The following is an 18,623-nucleotide window of genomic DNA, read 5'->3' on the forward strand; positions in this document are numbered from 1 at the left end:
AATAAGAATATTATATGATACTTCTCTTCTATGAAAACTTTCTAAATGCTCTGAGTTTATTGCTGTCAGACTCCCCATTTGACAATTCCTGAAGAGAAGAACGCTGCATACGTATTGTTGAGAACCTAACGCAATTTAGAAGGTCAATAAATATTTACCAAGTTCATAGCATTACAAAAATATAACAGATTTTATGGGATCTAGAAAAGTCCACATTCTTGACAAGGTATAATAATTAATATAGAACTGAAATATTTCATTACTTCTGTAAAAACAAAACAAAACAAAACAAAACCCTTTTCTTCAATATAGACTGACCACCATTATTTTCTGATGGGTAAAGTTTCAAGAGAACACCTAGGAGTTATTTCTTCAAGAAATTTTCTTGCTAACAAAATATAACTTTGTTCACACATCCCGCTACTTTGAAAGCGGTGTGAACTTGATCTGAGATCCATGTCTTCCATTTTTCTTATGCACTATATTCCTTTTAAGCATGAAAGGCCAGTAGGGCTCACTAAACAGATTCCATTGTGATCAGCGGTGAATGATCATAAAATTTATTAGTTATTATTTTCCCCATTAATGGATAAAACAACTTTGAGAGAGAATTTCTTTATCTCTACATAGGTATTATATGTGTGCATACATGTTACATGTGACAACTACACTAATAAAAGAGAACATGCAAATTGATCATACCTCCACTATACCCACCTGCTACAACCACCAGCCAATCAGGTGTGAATATACAAATCAACCCAACAAAGATGGCGGCAGCTGGAGTGAGCAGGAGGCTTGGGTTGCCCCCAGCAATGAAGGAAGCCAAGCTTCCCACCTGCCCTTGCTGGTCCTGGCCTCCATTCAAGGCTACAAAGTTTCAATTATAGAAGATAAATAAATCCCAGATACCTGCTTCCAGCCAGCCCTGGCCTCTTCTCAAGGAGGCACTGAAAAAAAAAAAAAAAAAAAAAAAAAGAGGGTGGGGGAGCCTGGATTGCTGGGATGTGTGGCCAGCCTGCAAACAGTCATCAGCCCCTCACACAGGCTGGCCAGGCATCCCAGCAGGGATCCCCACCCTGAAGGGGGTGTGGCCAGCTTGAAAACAGCCCTCAGCCACTCATCCAGGCTGGCAATGTCCCCCCAGCAGGGACCCCCACCCCATGGGGGCATGGATGGCCTGAAAACCACCACAGTCTCCTCGTCTAGGCCATCCAACACCCCAAGGAAACCCCCACCCTGATCCAGGATATCCTTCAGGGCAAACCAGCCAGCCCCCACCCATGCACCAGACCTCTATCTATACCAATAAAATGCTGATTAGTTTAGGAAACCTTCCAGGAGACCTTCTGGATGTTCTTCTGGACACAGCCATGGTGGTTGGGCAGAGGTTGAGGAGGTTAGAGGGCAGTTGTGGGTGATCAGGCCAGGATGAGGTGGTAGTTGTGAGTGATTAGGCTGGGGTGGGGGAGCCATTGGGGATAAACTTACCAGCAGGGGGAGGGCAGTTGGGGGTCAGTTGGAGGTGATCAGGATAATGAGGGGGAATTTTGGAGTGAGCAGGCCATGGGAGGGGGTAGTTGGGGGTGAGCAGGCAAGTGGAGAGGAAAGATGGGGGTGAGCAGGTCAGCAGGGAGGGCAGTTGGGGGTGAGCACACTGGCATGGGGTCAGTTGGGGGTGAGCAGGCCAGCAAGCAGAGTGGTTAGGGGCAATCAGGCAGGCAGGCAGGTGAGTAGTTAGGATCTAGGAGGTCTGGATTGCAAGAGGGATGTCCGACTGCCAGTTTAGGCCTGATCCCTGCAAACCATCAGTAGGACATGCTTGGAGGGGTCCCAGATTGAAAAGGGTGCAGGCCGAGCTGAGGGACACCCCCCACATGCATAAATTTTTTGCACCAGGCCACTAGTATATTATATTACTAAGAGAATATTTTATTTATTTTGTATAATGCAGATTCTTCTACAAAACTTCCATATGGAAATCATTTATTTTAGCTATCTGATTGTAGCTCTTCTCAAAGCAAATATTAGTAAAAGACTGTGCTCTCTTCCTAAGTTTAAATTCCCATACTATATTTCTTTAAAGGAAAAATGTCAGCATTTCATCAACTGAAAAAAGTAAAGGTTTCAAGTCATAAAAATATTTTATTATAGTTTTACCAATACATGAATACAAATTCTACTTTTCATTTTACTTATAACATATATAAAGTACTATTCTTATATAAAAGGAAAACTCAGGAGTAATTCAATAATATCAGACAGAATCTCAAATCTAGTCAGTAGCATAATTGCATACTAGTGCATACAAAGTCTATGAAGGCTAAAAGTTTCATTGGAGTGAATATTGGGTTATAAATAAATGTACTATAAATAATATGAGTTCATTCTATAAGAAACTAATTACTTGAAGAAGCACAATTTCAGCTCACACACAAAGTTGTTAAATCAGGAAGCTAGAATCTGTGTCCGGGGACCATGGCAAAACTTTATGATAAATGTATCAGTTCACCCTCTTTCCTGCTCAATACCCATGATTTTGATTTGAACCCCAAAACTGCAACCACTAACATTTCAAAATGTTAAACTTTGCTGAAACAACAGGGCTAGAGTTCCTGAGAGTATATATTAATGGCTTTCATATTTCTCATAGTGTTAGTTTAACACGAACAAAGAAGACAGAGCCTAGTACACAGGAAGACATCTGGCCTTAACTCAGTGCTTTCCCAAATTCTAGACTAACTCTGCTTATTCTCATTGCTGTCATGATCTCAAAGCCACATTCTATTTTATGGCAATAGTTTTCTCTTTCTTCTCTGTCCTTCTAGTATAGCTTAAATATGACCTCATTTATAAAGCACCTTCAATTCTGCAAAGAGTTAATATCTTCATTCACTGTTTGTTTTTAAGCACTTTGCACACAACCTCACACATAGTTATTACATAGTATACCACAATGGTATTTTTAAAAATATATATTTATTGATTTTCCACAGAGAGGAAGGGAGAGGAATCGAGAGCTAGAAATGTCAAGAGAGAAACATCAACCAGTTGCCTCCTGCACACCCCCTACCGGGAATGTGCCAGCAACCAATGTACATACCCTTGACTGGAATCGAACTTGGGACCCTTCAGTCCACAGGTCGATGCTCTATCCACTGAGCCAAACAGGTTTCAGCACTACCATGGTATTTATGTACATCTCTTTCTAGTAAACTATAATTTCTATCTTTATAAATCAATATGTCTTTATTTTTAAAAATATAATTTTGCCCAAATGTACATCAGTAGATGAAATAATAAAACAGCTATGGTACATTTACACAAAGGAATACTACTCAGACATAAAATATAAGGGCATTTTACCTTTTGCAATCACATGGATGGATCTGAAGAACACTGTTTTAAGTGAAATAAGCCAGACATATTACTTCACTCATATTTGCAATGTAATGAACAGACAATCAAAATACAGATAAACTCATAGATAGAGGGCAGCTGTCGACTGCTGCAGTGGGTGTGGGACTTTGGGTGGGTGGTGGGTGAAGGGATTGAGCAAAAAAGAAAAAAGAGAGAAAGATTTCATGGAAATGGACAACAGTGTGGTGATTGTCAGTGGAGGTGATGGGGGGGTAGAGGAGGGTATTGGGATATGAATGGTAATGGGTGGGGACTTGACTTGAGGTGGTGCTCACACAACACACTATATGGATGATGTGTTTAGAATTGTATACTTGAAACCTGTATAATTTTGTTAACCAGTGTCATCCCAATAAATGTAATAAAAAGGAAAAAAATAATTAAAATATCACTTTGCTTTGGGACAAATTATTTTTACCCAACACCTCAGTATCACCCAATTCCTACCTTAAACTAGCCTTCCTTTCTTTATCTATCTAATAAAAAACAGTACTCTCAACTTTCCGCCTGATTCCCTCCTGCTCTGTGAAGACATCCTTGGCCAACTAAATTCAAACTGATTTCCTTTCTCTCTCAATATGCATCATGCTTTTGATTTTATCTACTACGTTCCTCACATTGTCACTACTCCCTTGATCCCCCCATTACAATGATGTTTACATTCATGATATCTTACTATCTATGAGCAACCACACCCAGAGCTATATGCTTCTTACTAGCTGCACATCTCTGTCTCCTGCCTCATCTGAACAATATTACAAAATACATGTGGGATGATATAGTAACATTTTTAAATTTTCGTAATCAACTGATGCCCTCTATTATTCTAACTCTTATCCATAATAATAAAAGTGTGATATGCTTAATTAACCAGATGCCCTCCTGGACGTCCTTCCAGGAGGAAGCCGGGGCTACAGACACGGGATCTAGGCAGCCACCCGGCGGCTTTGAGGGAGGAATACAGGCAGCCATGGCTGAGAAGGCCTACTCTTGCACGGATTTTGTGCATTAGGCACCTAGTTAATAATAAAGTTCACCATACAAAAAATATACAACCAGCTCTTCATGAAATCAGTGGTTGGAAGCTGGAAGGCTATAACATTTATGAATTACCTGTATTCATGAACCAACAAGATAAGATATCGGAGATCAAAGACTTCTGTGCTTTGCTCAATGTTTTGAATTTTACTGGGGCTTTATAAATAACGCTCTTTCTGGTGGTAGTGACAATGATGTCAGAAGATAGGGAATAGTATCATATTTAATAACATGAATCAGTAATTGAGCCTAACCATGTTTAATGATCAGTTACTGCTTCTTCTTCTTCTTCCTCCTCTTAACATATATGAGGTAATATTTAGGAATTCCTGCCAAGAGTTTTTAAGTGTAAATAATTTCTAAAAAGTTAAAAAAAAAAAAAGCAGCATACTAAAGAACCTTATATACTGAATTCAGTTTTTCAATTATTTTAAGTGTTAGAGCTCCAAATCATCACATTTAAAAGCAATACAAAAGTGCCCTTTTTCTCACATCCTAATGATGGGATTCAAAAATATGCAACCACATTTTGTTATCCAGGCTTATTAGAGCACAACAGATCTCTTCTAACCTTGTCAAAGTGAAATCAGTTCCAACAAGTGTTGTATACAATAAATTGGAGAGTGGTACAGCATCTTTTTTCTAATAACGAGCTTTTCAGGTTAAAGGTATGTTCTGTTCTCTACAAAAGCAGTGTACAATAATTTCTAACTTGTCAACCTTTTTTGTTTTGTGGCAGATTCTCTTTTTAAAAATGGCATTCTGGCCCATTCAGAATGGATTTTTGAAGCAAAATTAAGTCTAAAGTGTCTTAGAGGCTTGTTTTTCTCCAAGGACTAGTGTTCAATAGAAAAAAAAAAGCCATTTAGTCTGGACTTCATATGTCTGCTTCCTTTCTGCTTTATGTCAGTAACTCCCCAAGGTGGTCCTGGGTAACCGGAGTGGATTCAAACCAAGGATTTAATGGAGATATAGGAGCCTCAGAATTCAGTGTGTGTTAGACGTATTGAGGTAAGAAGTATCTTTTTGATAGAAACTACTCCCATTTACTAGCCTTAAAAATAATATGGCGTCATCAACCTTTTTACTGGTAATTGAATTGCCACTGGAAGCAATTGTAACAGAAAAGGTTTATTTTATTTGCTTTTTTAGGTTCAGCTACACGGCTTAGAGCATAAGTATGACAAACGGCACCGAGGCTCTTCCTTAAATGACAGCCACCAGGTTGACGAGGCCTTGACTGGCCTCCTCCTTGAGCATCACAAGGTAACCTCATCTTCTTCCTAGAACGGAACCCTTTTAAAATTTACATTTGAATAATTCATCCCTCTGATAGTTTCCAGTGGCTTCACAAACTAAATGGAATCCTTATACAATAATAAAGGAAAGCTATTCTTGAAAAATGAAAAGTACTGCAATTTTAAACTGTAGGTGGTAACCAACAGTCCTATGTAATTACAAGAAGAGTTATGAATAAAATCAGTCTGTTATTTGAAAAAAAGTGTGTACATTATTTTCTTTTAAAATACTCCTTTACATTCCAAACTGACAAAGGCAAAGTCAAATGTAAAGCAGGAAAAAATGTCTTTGAAATGGGTCATTCTATATTATTTAGCTCCAGCTATTTCAATATCGTGAGCATTCTCCTAAAAGTACTTTTCCAAAAAGTAAATCAGATAATTTGATAAAATATGTTCTGTTCTGTAAGGGTGCCAATTTCCTAGGGAAGAATAAGACTATCAGCCATTAAAAGAAAATCGCATTAAAGCAAATGCGAATATACACAAAAGGAAGTGTAATGTACTAAAAAAACACGGATTGAGAAATCCAGATACTTGAATTTTTCACCTAAGTTATGTCGTAATACAGCAGACGTTTTTCATATAATTTAACCTCTACCCAAAGTGAAGAGTTTAGACCTGGACGTTTATATAAACACTTCAGACCAGACTGATACTCTGAATGAAAAATACCTTAACTCAAGAAACTTGTAAGTGCAGATATTTTTGTGTATGACTTTAGGAGATATAAAGAACCCCTAAAGGTGTCGGTTCACAATTAAAAAATGCAATAATTTAAGCTCATATTATGCTACTGTACTATGCTATGGAAAACATATAGGTTAAAAAATATTGTAATTAAACTGGAAGTTATTACACAGTATTAATTTTAGTGAATTCTAATTTTCACATACATATTTATTAATTATTGTTATTATTACATTAAATTCTTTATTGTTGAAAGTATTACATATGCCCCCCCTCTCTCCCCTTTATCATCTCATAGCTTGTCCCTGTGTCCATTGGTTATGCTTATATGCATACAAGTCCTTTGGTTGATCTCTTACATATTTCTTATGTACAATTTGTTAAGGTAATAAAATACACCCAGATATATTATTTAATATGATAATGTAAAAGTTTATTAAAATAAAATTTAAAACAGAATGTGGGAGTGTTTCAAAGATTATTATTATAAACTTGCTATACTATAACAATACCGAGCACAACAATGGTACTTTTTGTGCCTGCATGTTAATAAGTACATCCACTTTGTTGAACCATAGAAGATAATCCCTAGTAAACACTAAGGATAATATTAACAGAACTAGAGGCCCAGTGCACGAAATTCATGCATGGGCGTGGGGGGTTATCCCTCAGCCCAGCCTGCACCATTTCCAATCTGGGACCCCTCGAGGGATGTCTGACTGCACTCTCACAATCCAGGACTTCTGGTTCCCAAGTGCTCACCTGTCTGCCTTCCTGATTGCCCCTAATTGCTTCAACCTGCCAGCCTGAGCATTCCCTAACCACTCCCATGCCAGCCTGATTGATGCCTAACTACACCCCTGCCAACTCATTTGCCCCAAACTTCCCTTCTCTGCCGGCCTGGTCACTCCTAACTGCCCTACCCTGCAGGGTTGATCACCTTCAACTGCCTTCCCCCACTTGCCTGATTGCCCACAACTGCCCTCCCTTGCAGACCTGGTGCCTCCCAACTGCCCTCCCCTGCTGGCCATCTTGTGGTGGCCATCTAGTGTCCATATGGGGACAGGATCTTTGACCACATGGGGGCAGCCATCTTGTGTGTTGGAGTGATGGTCAATCTGCATATTACTCTTTTATTACCATGTTTCCCTGAAAATAAGACATCCTCCGAAAATAAGACCTAGCGCAACTTTGGGAGAAAAAATTAATATAAGACAATGTCTTATTTTTGAGGAAACAAGGTAGATAGATAGGATAGATGCCTGGTGCATGGGTGGGGGCCAGCTGGTTTGCCCTGAAGGGTGTCCTGGATCAGGGTGGGGGTTCCCTTGGGGCATGGGATGGCCTGAGCCAAATAAATACAAAATAATGTTTCAATAGTCTAGGCTGGATAGGATGGTGGACAGTGGACATAATTGGGGCATGGTTTAGAAAAAGTGTCAAAAGACTGTGCTGATAAATTGGAGAGGAAAGTAGAGAGGAATCAAGGATAAATCTTAGTTTATGGAATAATCCATTATATATGATATTGCAGTGTTTGTGAAAGCTACATTGGAAGAAGCTACAAAGCAATGTTTCTGTAAAATTTGTATCTCCTAGTTAGGTACGCCTTTGTTTCTGAAGACAGATACCAAAATTTCCCCCATGGCCCATTGCACATTGCTCAAATTCTCTAATGAATGGATGCAAATACAATATATGTCCATAGAAGAGCTCCATACATTTTTGTAGAGTTACAATATACCCTTATTTGCACATTAAATAATGAAAGAAAAGTTATTTAAAATGTTGAAGTTGTTAAGTAGTAGATTCTTTCCTGCCTTCAGATAGGAATGTGAGTTTTTCTCCTGGATATTTGAGCCAGTGGTCATCTTACTGTCACATAAACATTTCCCACAAAATGCTACCAGTGAACAGAATTCTCACTCTGAAAGGTGAAAGCCTAATCCATCCACTTCATGCTCATCTGAAAACAAAGCTGTGGAATGAAGCCTGCTCTCTGCTGCATATGCTTGTACACATACACCTTTTAAAACATTTTCTAATGAACACAGTGCCCCTGGCTCCACTATTTGATCCCCTTCCACTTTTCTCTGCAGAGCAACAGCGTGTTCCTGCAGTCAGAGGTGCCCCTTCCCACTGGCGTCACAGCTATCCCTGCTTATCCATGTCCAGGGATGATGAGTTTTATCTCAGCCGTCCAGCTGCTAAAGAAGGTACTGTTTTCAGGCTTGTCCAGCTAGGGTAGTGTCTGGAAACTCTCAACTTGAGATGAGAGAAGAAATCATTGGGTTCTTCCATTAGTGGCCGTTTATTGTTCTGTATGGATGTCTTTTCTATCCTTTTCTTCCTGCACGGTTATACTTACATTTATGCCACTAAAGAAAGCTTCTCCAAAGGGGAAAATGCTCATTATGAGAACACAAAATTAATTTACCAACTGGTAAGTCTATTTCCATGCGAGGGAACAGATTGCAGCTGAATTCCTTTTAATGTTCCCTACGGGGTACATCTGTCCATAATTCAGGCTTCCCTTTCCTGCTCCCCACTTTTGCATCTGAATGCAAAGATTCACTGTTTTATTTCCATTGTGATCTGTATCCCCTTGCCCACCAGTACCACTAAGAGCAAATAGATTGGTGTAGCCTTTCAATGTTTCTAAATATTCATCCCTTGGTAACTGTGATAATCAAGGTTACACAACTGCCAACTTTTTAGTCTAGCTACATATTTACTACTAGAGGCCTGGTGCATGAACTTCATGCATGGGGGAGGGGAGCCCTCAGCCCAGCCTACATCTTCTCTAATCTAGGACCCTTGGGGAATGTCCACAATCCGGGACCAATGGCTCCTAACTACTCACCTGCCTGCTTACCCCCTCAGCCGGCCTTGTCGTCCCCAACTGCCCCCTCCCCCATTTGCAGCCTGCTGTTTGTTCCTTTGGTCTCCCCTCCCTGTCTCCCCTGCTGCTGGCTTGTCCCACACAGCCTGGTGCTTAGTCATTTGGTCTCCCCTCACCAAACCCCTGCTGGTCTGGTCATCCCATACAGCCTGCTGCTGGGTCATTTGGCTGCCCCTCACTAACCTCCCTGCAGGCCTTGTTGCCCCATGCAGCCTGTTTGATTGTCTGTTCTGTTGCAATGGTCCCTTATGCATATATATATATATATATATATATATATATATATATATATATACACACACACACACACACACACATATATATATATATATATATATATATAGATGATGTACAGAGTACAACTTTTATTTTAATGTTGTGAAAGTCCTCATTAGCTTTTAAATCACTGATAGTCATAATATGAATATGTGAATTAAATGCTGTAAGACTAATAAAGTATGCATTATAATCATATCTGCTTAGTTCTAGTTTAAAATATTTTAAAAATAAATTTAGGATATTATTTTATGATATTCCTAATCTGTTTCATAATCATTACTGCATTTACCTACACATGTATTAGCTATTTTGCTATATTTAGGATCAAGTTCTAATAACCCTAAAGCAATTCAACTTATTTTTTTTTTAGACTAGTTAAGTTTTTTGGTTTTTTTTTAAAGATAATAGGTGGCTTGGAAATATTTGTTAAACGGAAAGAAAGGCTCCCTTCATTACTCATTTTGGGTTTCTCCTATGGTAAACATATCAACTGAAATGGGGAATCCGCATATAGGATTGAAAGTGACCTTGCATTTACTTTTAGTCACTGGAAAAGATAAATGTGTAAATGAGCAACAAAACTTGGAAGCATGGCTTGGTGACAGAGTCTGTAATATCTTGGTACGCAACATTCTGAATATTTTTGACATTTGTTATTAACAATAAAAGCATAGTAAAATGAAAGTAGAATTTTTTTTATCAATTCTTTAAAACTAGAAAGGGATATTTAATGGCTTGATACCTTTCACTAGACTAAAGCATATATATATATATATTTCTAGAAGTAATAGTATTTGATACTTTTCAAATTAAAAATATGAAACATTACTTTTATAATGCTTCCTACTCTAACAATAAAATGTGAAGAACTTATTTGGTAAGTGTGTTAGTTTGAGGTAAAATATCCAGGAAACAAACAAACAAAAAAGCAATATTGCATCTTTCATCAGTATTCAATTTTCACATGAACAAATAACCAAAGCAATCATAACATCAACAATATTTTATGGATATCAAGTCAGCAACTGCTAATAAACTTACTGGTATTACATAAATATAAAGAAGCTTTTTATTGTGTTTCATTTTCTACTATGATAATACTATGAATGGAGAATTTTAATTATTTATATCCTAGAGGCCCAGTATATAAATATTTATATATATATACATATATACATATATTTATATATATACATATATTTATATATGTATATATATATACATATATACATAAATTTATATATATATATATATATATATATATATATATATATATATATATGTAAAAACCTGGAAAGATTCAAGATTCATGGCGGCTAATTTAATTCAAAATATTTTCATGCTACATAAAATAAATCAGTCAGAGAAAGACAAGTATCACATGATCACACTCATGTGGAATCTAAGTAATAAAATAAGCTGATGAATGACTTGGATCCAAAGACATGGAAGCATGGAACAGAGTGTAGAATCTCAGAGGGAAGAGGGAAGGCAGCGGAAGGTAGGTGGGTGGGAGAGATAATCAACCAAAGACCTTGTATGCACATATGCATAATCCATGGACACAGACAGTAGGATACTGAAGGCTTAGAGTAGGGTTGGTGGTGGGGTGGAGGGGCCAATGGGGGGAAAAGGGGAACCTATGTAATACTTTCAACAATAAAGAATTATTAAATAAATAAATAAATAAATAAATAAATAAATAAATATATAGAAATGGAAAAAAAGTGAAGTTGAAAAATACCAAAAAGAAACAAAGTAAGAATAATAAACATTAAGATAATGAAGTACTGAATTGTTACAAAAGTGTATTCATACAAGTAGGAAACAAAGTGATGGAATAAGTTACTAGTAGTAGAACAGTGGCAAAATAATTTTAAGTCTCATATGAGGGATGTTGTGGTAATAGGAAAAGTAAATTTGAAGAGAGCTGGGGAACATCATAAAAAACGTTCTGGAACAGTGCATCTCAGCTCTGTTATGACCTCTGGGACAACCCTGAGCAGGGTCCTCTGTGGAGTGGGTCTGCACAGATGCTCTAATTAGACTCCCTGTTTCTCTTCTGTAATCTGGGCCTTCTGTAGTACTGTAGCTACTGGTACAAGAAGAAATATGTTGCTCATTTTTTTCCTACTTGAATAACTGGATTTATCCTTGAACCCCGGGGAGGGCTTTGAGTCTGGAGGTGATATTAAAGAGTTTCAGCTTTTTTGTCCATCTTCCATTTGTATTTTGAAGAGTGGTTACAAATTGCTCTAGGGAAAGTTGAGAAGCAATAAGTTTAGGATTTAAGGGGAATATAGTAATTTGTGTTTCACACTTTCCTTAGGTAGTTTCTCAAAATCTCCCAGGTGATATATGTTTCAAAATAATATTGTTTTAATCTATTGATGACAAATGAATAGGAACACTTGAATGTCTTCCAACAAGAAAATAAGATTAGCCTACCGTCATTTGTAATTCTCTGCAGCCATCTCTTACATGATAAATAGGTATCTGCTAGGTTCTCTATGCTAGAAGATCAAGATCCAGATAGTCTTTGGTTGGGGAAGAAATATTTTATCTAAATTCTTTCAATTTGATGTTGCATCAGAGAAACAAGGATGATTATAACTTTTGTCCTACTCAATATACTATGTCACTTATTTTACTATACTGTTAAGTCTTTTATTCTCAGTTAGCAAGGATTTAGAACATTCTTGTTCTTTAACACAGATAACTTAGTTTATGCTTTGAGTACTATTCAGGGAAGAATATGGACAGTGAATTATGTGTAACTCATGAGTAAGTTTCACATCGAAGTACTGAAATGATATTGCCCTTAATATAATAAGGTTACTAATAATATATTTTTAAAAAATATATTTTATTGATTTTTTACAGAGAAGAAGAGAGAGGTATAGAGAATTAGAAACATTGATGGGAGAGAATCATCTCTCAGCTGCCTCTTGTACAGCCTCTACTGGGGATTTGCCCCACAACCAAGGTACACGCCCTTGACCAGAATTGAACCTGGGACCTTTCAGTCCGCAGGCCAATGCTCTATCCACTGAGCCAAACCGGTTTCGGCTGGCTACTAGTAATAATTTTGATGTGCTTTTTTCAATATATATATATAAATATTAATAAACTAATAAAGCATTCTATCAGTTATACTTCAATAAAAAAGAAAATAAAGGACAGATGTGTCAGTCTCAAAATATCTTTAATCCAACATAAATTTAGCAACAGATTTTTATTTTGATGAAATGGGTTATTGAAATTATTGGTTAAATTCAGTCAAAGTGTTCAAATGTTTCTACATAAAGTTCTGGACACAAAACAGGTTAACTAATCTTAAAATGGGAAAAATTGAAAACAAAAAAATCACATTAATTATAATTGATGATGACACTTTACACATGGATTGGCACCATGTTAACAATAGCATTTCAAATTCTGACCAGTTGAGGGCTTATAGACAAGGCATGCATGAATTGCCTGTAGTAAGGGCCATGACTCTCAAGGGAATTATTATGTAAATAATTCTGTTTCCTTTACTGAACTATGTGGTTGGGGGCTCTTTACAATTATGGTGTCCAGAATCTTTGGTTTTCCATAGTATATTTGTGTTTGTGCAGTGTGTGCATGTGCACCATGTGTAGCAAAATTGATGATATTAAAGGATAAAAAATGCCAAGATGTGGAAAGAGATATATGGAAACTTGAGTAAACAAAGAATTCCAAGAATATAATATTTTAATATAATAATAATAAGTCTAATTGGTGCATATCTATGTACCTGATGCTGTTTTGGGTGCTTCTATTTATGACACATGCCATTAGTTTATGGATAATCCAGGAGTGCTGTATTACTATTTTTAAGAATTCCAGATACTTGGACCACATTCTTGCAGACTTTGAAAAGCTACATCATTGTATGGCCATTCTCCTGTAGCTCTTCTACTTTTGTATCATAATTACTTGAATGCTTAACTTATTTTCTGTGTTAAACTCTACACTTCTTGATTACTATTGACCTTATTTGTATAGTGTTTTTATACTCAGTGGATAAATGCTAAATATCTAGTTAGTGGATGAATGAATTTTTCTCTTGATCTGAGTTCTACAAATGGTCAACACAGCAATGCAATGACATAATTCAAGACAATTAATACATATGAAAGTAACCTGTCATTCTAATTTAATAACAGGATCCTACTAATAACACAAAAGTAACTTTAATATCTTTATAAAGGCAAACACTGAAGCTTACTGTGCTCACAGAAATTAATATTCTGACTATGACTACCAATTTAACATTAATTTTTTTTTCATTGCTGAGCTTGTTAATAAAAATGCTACTTTCTTTCCTAAAGAATTTCCATAATGCAAATGTTTCATAAGTATAATGTTTCATCCTACAAGTATTTGCATGTTAAAAGTGTGAGGCCCAGAATTTCAAACTGGCAGTTTCAAATTGCCATCTAAAGTTCTAATGCTGAAATCTGCAAAGGTGTAATTAGGAAGTGAAATAATAAAACCCTCCAGTGTCCACAATACAAAATGTCAGTGCTGCTAACAATTAAATGTGCTAACATTTAAGTAATGAACTTTCATTGACACCCAAAGAATAAAATCCAGCTATTAGGACGACATCTACATAGCAGATGATTTCACAGGAAAGCGCTCCGACCTCCATCAAGTTAGGAATCAATAGAACCTAGGCGAGTGTGGCACAAAGGCAAGGTCTCAGCTGCTGAAAGGCCCTCCTGCGCTGGAGCAATACTAAATTATCGCAGCTAATGTACAACCAACCGTGGTGTAAAAGATAAAAGGGTGAAGTTCTCACAAATGATCATTCATCTCCCCATTCGGAAATGCAGGCAGCATTCATTATGGATCTAAATGCCACTCAAATTTCATCATTTAGTAGGGTTTTGAAACAGCCAAACCATTAACAGGAGAGAGTAGCTTTTTGTATTTATACAACCAGTGACTAATGAAACGTTACACTCTGTGTGCAAAAGGGGTGAAAAAAAACACCTTTATTTTGTAATGAACCCAATTGGAGGCCTTTTAAACACAGTGTAATAGGGCCTCACTGTTTCATCGAGACTCTCATTACTCGTGTCGATAATCCTGGGTAAACTACTGTTGAACTTCACAGCATTTATATAGTCGCATGAATAGCATTAATCTATGGGGTGCTTTTGACAAATTGTAGTTCACAAAGCAAAGCCAAAAATTACTTCTTACAAAGTGCTTAGAAAAGCATTTATTAGAAATGTGTCAACTGCCAACTACCCAAAGGCAGCTTGGCTACTTAGGAAATCATGCTGTTGGCTGGCTCGCAAACACTTGGAACACGTAGGAATTTTCCCCACTTGAAGTACTTTAAAAAAAACAAACAACATTCTTTTTATTGAATTATATGATTTTTCTGTCACTTCCTTCTCATTCTGTATTTTTAATTTCACATTGCTTTCTACATAATGTGACATGCTGTGCAACAATCCCCCAGGCCCCAAGAGACTCTCAGGTGAGAGAAGCACTTAAAAAGTTAAGGGACAATCTGATTAGACCTCATTTACATGAGTGCGTGATCCACACAGCCAGGTCAGCATGAATGGAAAGCTACTCCTGAATTATGCTCTAAGGATCTAATTTAGGTGGCAGGAGTGTCTACAAGGATTCACCACATTTAATTCCAATATATCAGTCTAATTTGATTAGGCTGTTCTTTCTCAAAATATAGAATATGCACAATTCATAATATGCTAGAAATTAATCTCTCAGCTCTACCTTCAAGATGTTTGCATGAGGACAGTCTAGGATAGAACCTCCATTTGCCTTTGATAACAAAGTAGTATTTAGAATTAAGAGATTGTATGCACTAAAGCAATTTGGAAGTAGAATATTAGCTTAATATATCCATCTTTATCCATTTTTAGCAGCATTACTGTAAAATAAATACCTGGGTAAAAGCATAATATAATTATCATTTCCCTAAATTTAAATATATTTTTAAAGAATTAGATTTAACCTCAAAATTCTTTTTTTTTTAAACTAACACATGCTTCTTATAGTATTCTATAATTTAGTCCATGAGAAAAACGTATCAAATAAACCTACACTCTTTATTATGTCTAAGATCCACTGGATTTATGACAGCATCATGATTTATGCAATACTCATTTGGAATACTGTAATAATGTGTAGAACACAGTACTAGACTTAGTAAAATTTTCTTGGAGAAATATATGAAGAAAATGTTCCACTCCCCATAGCTTCTCTCTCTCTTAGAAATTCACAGTGTACCCTGCATATTAAAAAGCTCTGAGAAATTCTTCAACAAAGAAACCTTACTTACTCCCTTTATTGCAATATCTTTCAATCTCATAAAAGTTATCTCCATCCTACACATTAGTGTTATGTTATAAACAACATAATGTGGTTTGGGAGGTTGGAAAAAGCATGTACTTTTTCAATTTTGTGTGTTAATATTTATTTCTGAATTTTGTTATATATACTCAAATTCTGAGATTAGTGGAGTGGAAAAAATGTCTGTGGGTGTTTTAAATATTGTTCATAAGAAATTAAGACAGTTGTCATTACTATTGCATACCTCTATTTCTGCTCCATCTCAATAACATTCTATCATTCTTTGTGAAACCAGTTACAGTGATTATAAGTACATTTAAATGACAATACAACCAAAATAAGCTTATGGGAAATATAATCTTTATGATTTTGATTTATAACTAAAATCATTTATTTGTATAACTGAAAAAAAATCATTAATATAATTGAAAGAAAATCATTAATATAATTTAATAGTCACACAAAATTACACAATATATTTGTAATAAGGAAAACTTATCACAAAATTAATTTTTATTTTTAATGTATCTTTTAATTTAATTTTATTAGTTTGACTTGGAACACTTTAAAAATAAATCTTGGAGATATTTACACTTATGAGGCCTTCTGAAAGAAAAAGAAAAATCTTTAATTTTGTGTATTATTCTAAAGACTGATAACTTCAAAAAGTTTTCCAAGAGATTGATTCTTTCACATATGATGACATCCAAAAGGTACTCACCATGTACAATGAGAACATACTCTGCACTGCTTTGGCCGATGGTGTTGGTGGCTTCACATCGATACGTGCCATTATCCGTTTTGTTCAGGAAAAGAATATTTAGCTCTCTACCACTCACAACCATTCGATCAGGATCTGGTAATTCTCCACCATCCTTTGTCCACAAAACAGGTTCTGGCCTATCAGATGTAAACACAAGCATAGTTAGAAAAAAATAAGGAAGTGCTACATATGTTGTGAATTAAATAAAGGAAGCAATTTATAAATGTTTAACACCCATTTTATGCATAAACATGTGCTAACTTCTATAAGGTAACAAAAGAACTATTATGTACTCACTCAGAAGAATTGAAGGGATGACAAATATACTTTAATTCTATCCTGCTTAACTAGGCAGGATATGCACTTTCTTAGACATGCACAAAGAAAGTAATTTGTTGAGTCATCATAGGAGTCCCTGATATATAGCAGTTCCTGTGGTCCTGATCTGATGCTAATGACTCACACTTGCTAATGCTTGGAGAATGGTCCTGGAGCTATTGGAACAGCTTTTTTCCCAGAGGTTCCTGGAATGATAGTTTTGCACTAGGGCCACCATTGTGACACAGTTGTTGCCTGAGACCACGTAAAGATTTTCCCTTTTTTCTCTCCTGTTTTTCTCATTTCTGTAAATGTTATTATACTGATAGTTCTCTCATTTTTATCCCTAGTTTTATTACTATACAATTAACATATAATGCTGTATTAGCTTAAGGTATACAACATAATGATTTGACATATGCATGCATTTCAAAATGATAACAACAATAAGATTAGTTAACATCCATAGCCATATATATATATATATATATATATATATATATATATATATATATATATATATAATTTTTGTGTTTGATGAGAACTTTTAAAATTACTGTTAGCAATTTCCAGATATACAATACAATATTGTTAACTATAGTAATAAGGTTGTTTATTACATCACCAGGAATTTTTATTTTACAACTGGTAGTACCTTTTGACCACATTCACACATGTCCCCTACTCTCATCCCATCTCTGACCTCTTTTATTCAACATTGTACTTGATGTCTTAGGCAGAGAAATTAAGCAGGAAAAATAAATAGCACCCAAATCAGAAAGGAAAAAAGTAAAACCCAGTGTTTATAGATGGCATGGTACATATAGAAAACCCTAAAGACTTTACCCCCACACTTCCCCAAAATATAAACTGTTAGAATTAATAAGTGAATTCAGTAAAGTTGCAGACTACAGAATAAATATACAAAAATGAATACATTTTTATACAGTAGTAGTAAACCCAGAAAAATAAATAAATAAAAAAAAACAACTCCATTTGCAACAGAATCAAAAAGAATAAAATACTTAGGAAAAAATTACTCATAGATGAAAGACATGTATACTGAAAACTGTAAGACATTGATAAAAAACATTAAAGAAGACACATAAATTGAAATATATTTAATTCTTATGAATTAGGAAATTAATATTGTTAAAATACCCATACTACCTAAGCCATCTACAGATTCAATGCAATCCCTATAAAAATTTCAATGACATTTTTCCAAGAAACAAAACAATAATCCTAAAATATTCATGAACCACAAAAGACCCAGAATTACCAAGCAATTTTGAGGAACAAGAAAACTATCTGCAGGGATTACATTTTATGGTTCCAAACTATATTAAAAATCTATAGTAATTAAACCAGTATGATATTGGCATAAATACAGATATATAGATCAATGGAACAGAATAAAGAATCCAAAAATAAACCCGTGCATATATGGTCAATGAATTTTGACTAAGGAGTCAAGAATACACAACGGAGAAAGGACAGTTTCTTAAATAAATGATACTGCTAAAATTGCAAAAAGAAATAATAAAGCTGG

The 18,623-nt window shown here is 35.7% G+C and overlaps 1 protein-coding gene across 2 annotated transcripts in view; it reads right to left on the bottom strand.

Annotated features, from left to right (window-relative positions):
• CADM2 (cell adhesion molecule 2) overlaps positions 1–18,623 on the bottom strand; it is a 1,134,397-nt gene that overhangs the window by 87,014 nt on the left and 1,028,760 nt on the right. For both annotated transcript variants that reach the window (XM_084871928.1, XM_084871927.1), the window contains exon 8: positions 16,712–16,890. In XM_084871928.1, coding sequence (XP_084728054.1) covers positions 16,712–16,890 — 179 coding nt within the window. The remainder of the gene's footprint in view (positions 1–16,711; positions 16,891–18,623) is intronic.

Source organism: Pipistrellus hanaki (genome assembly GCF_964339955.1).
Source record: "Pipistrellus hanaki genome assembly, chromosome: 2".
In the NCBI taxonomy this organism is placed as follows: Eukaryota; Metazoa; Chordata; class Mammalia; order Chiroptera; family Vespertilionidae; genus Pipistrellus; species Pipistrellus hanaki.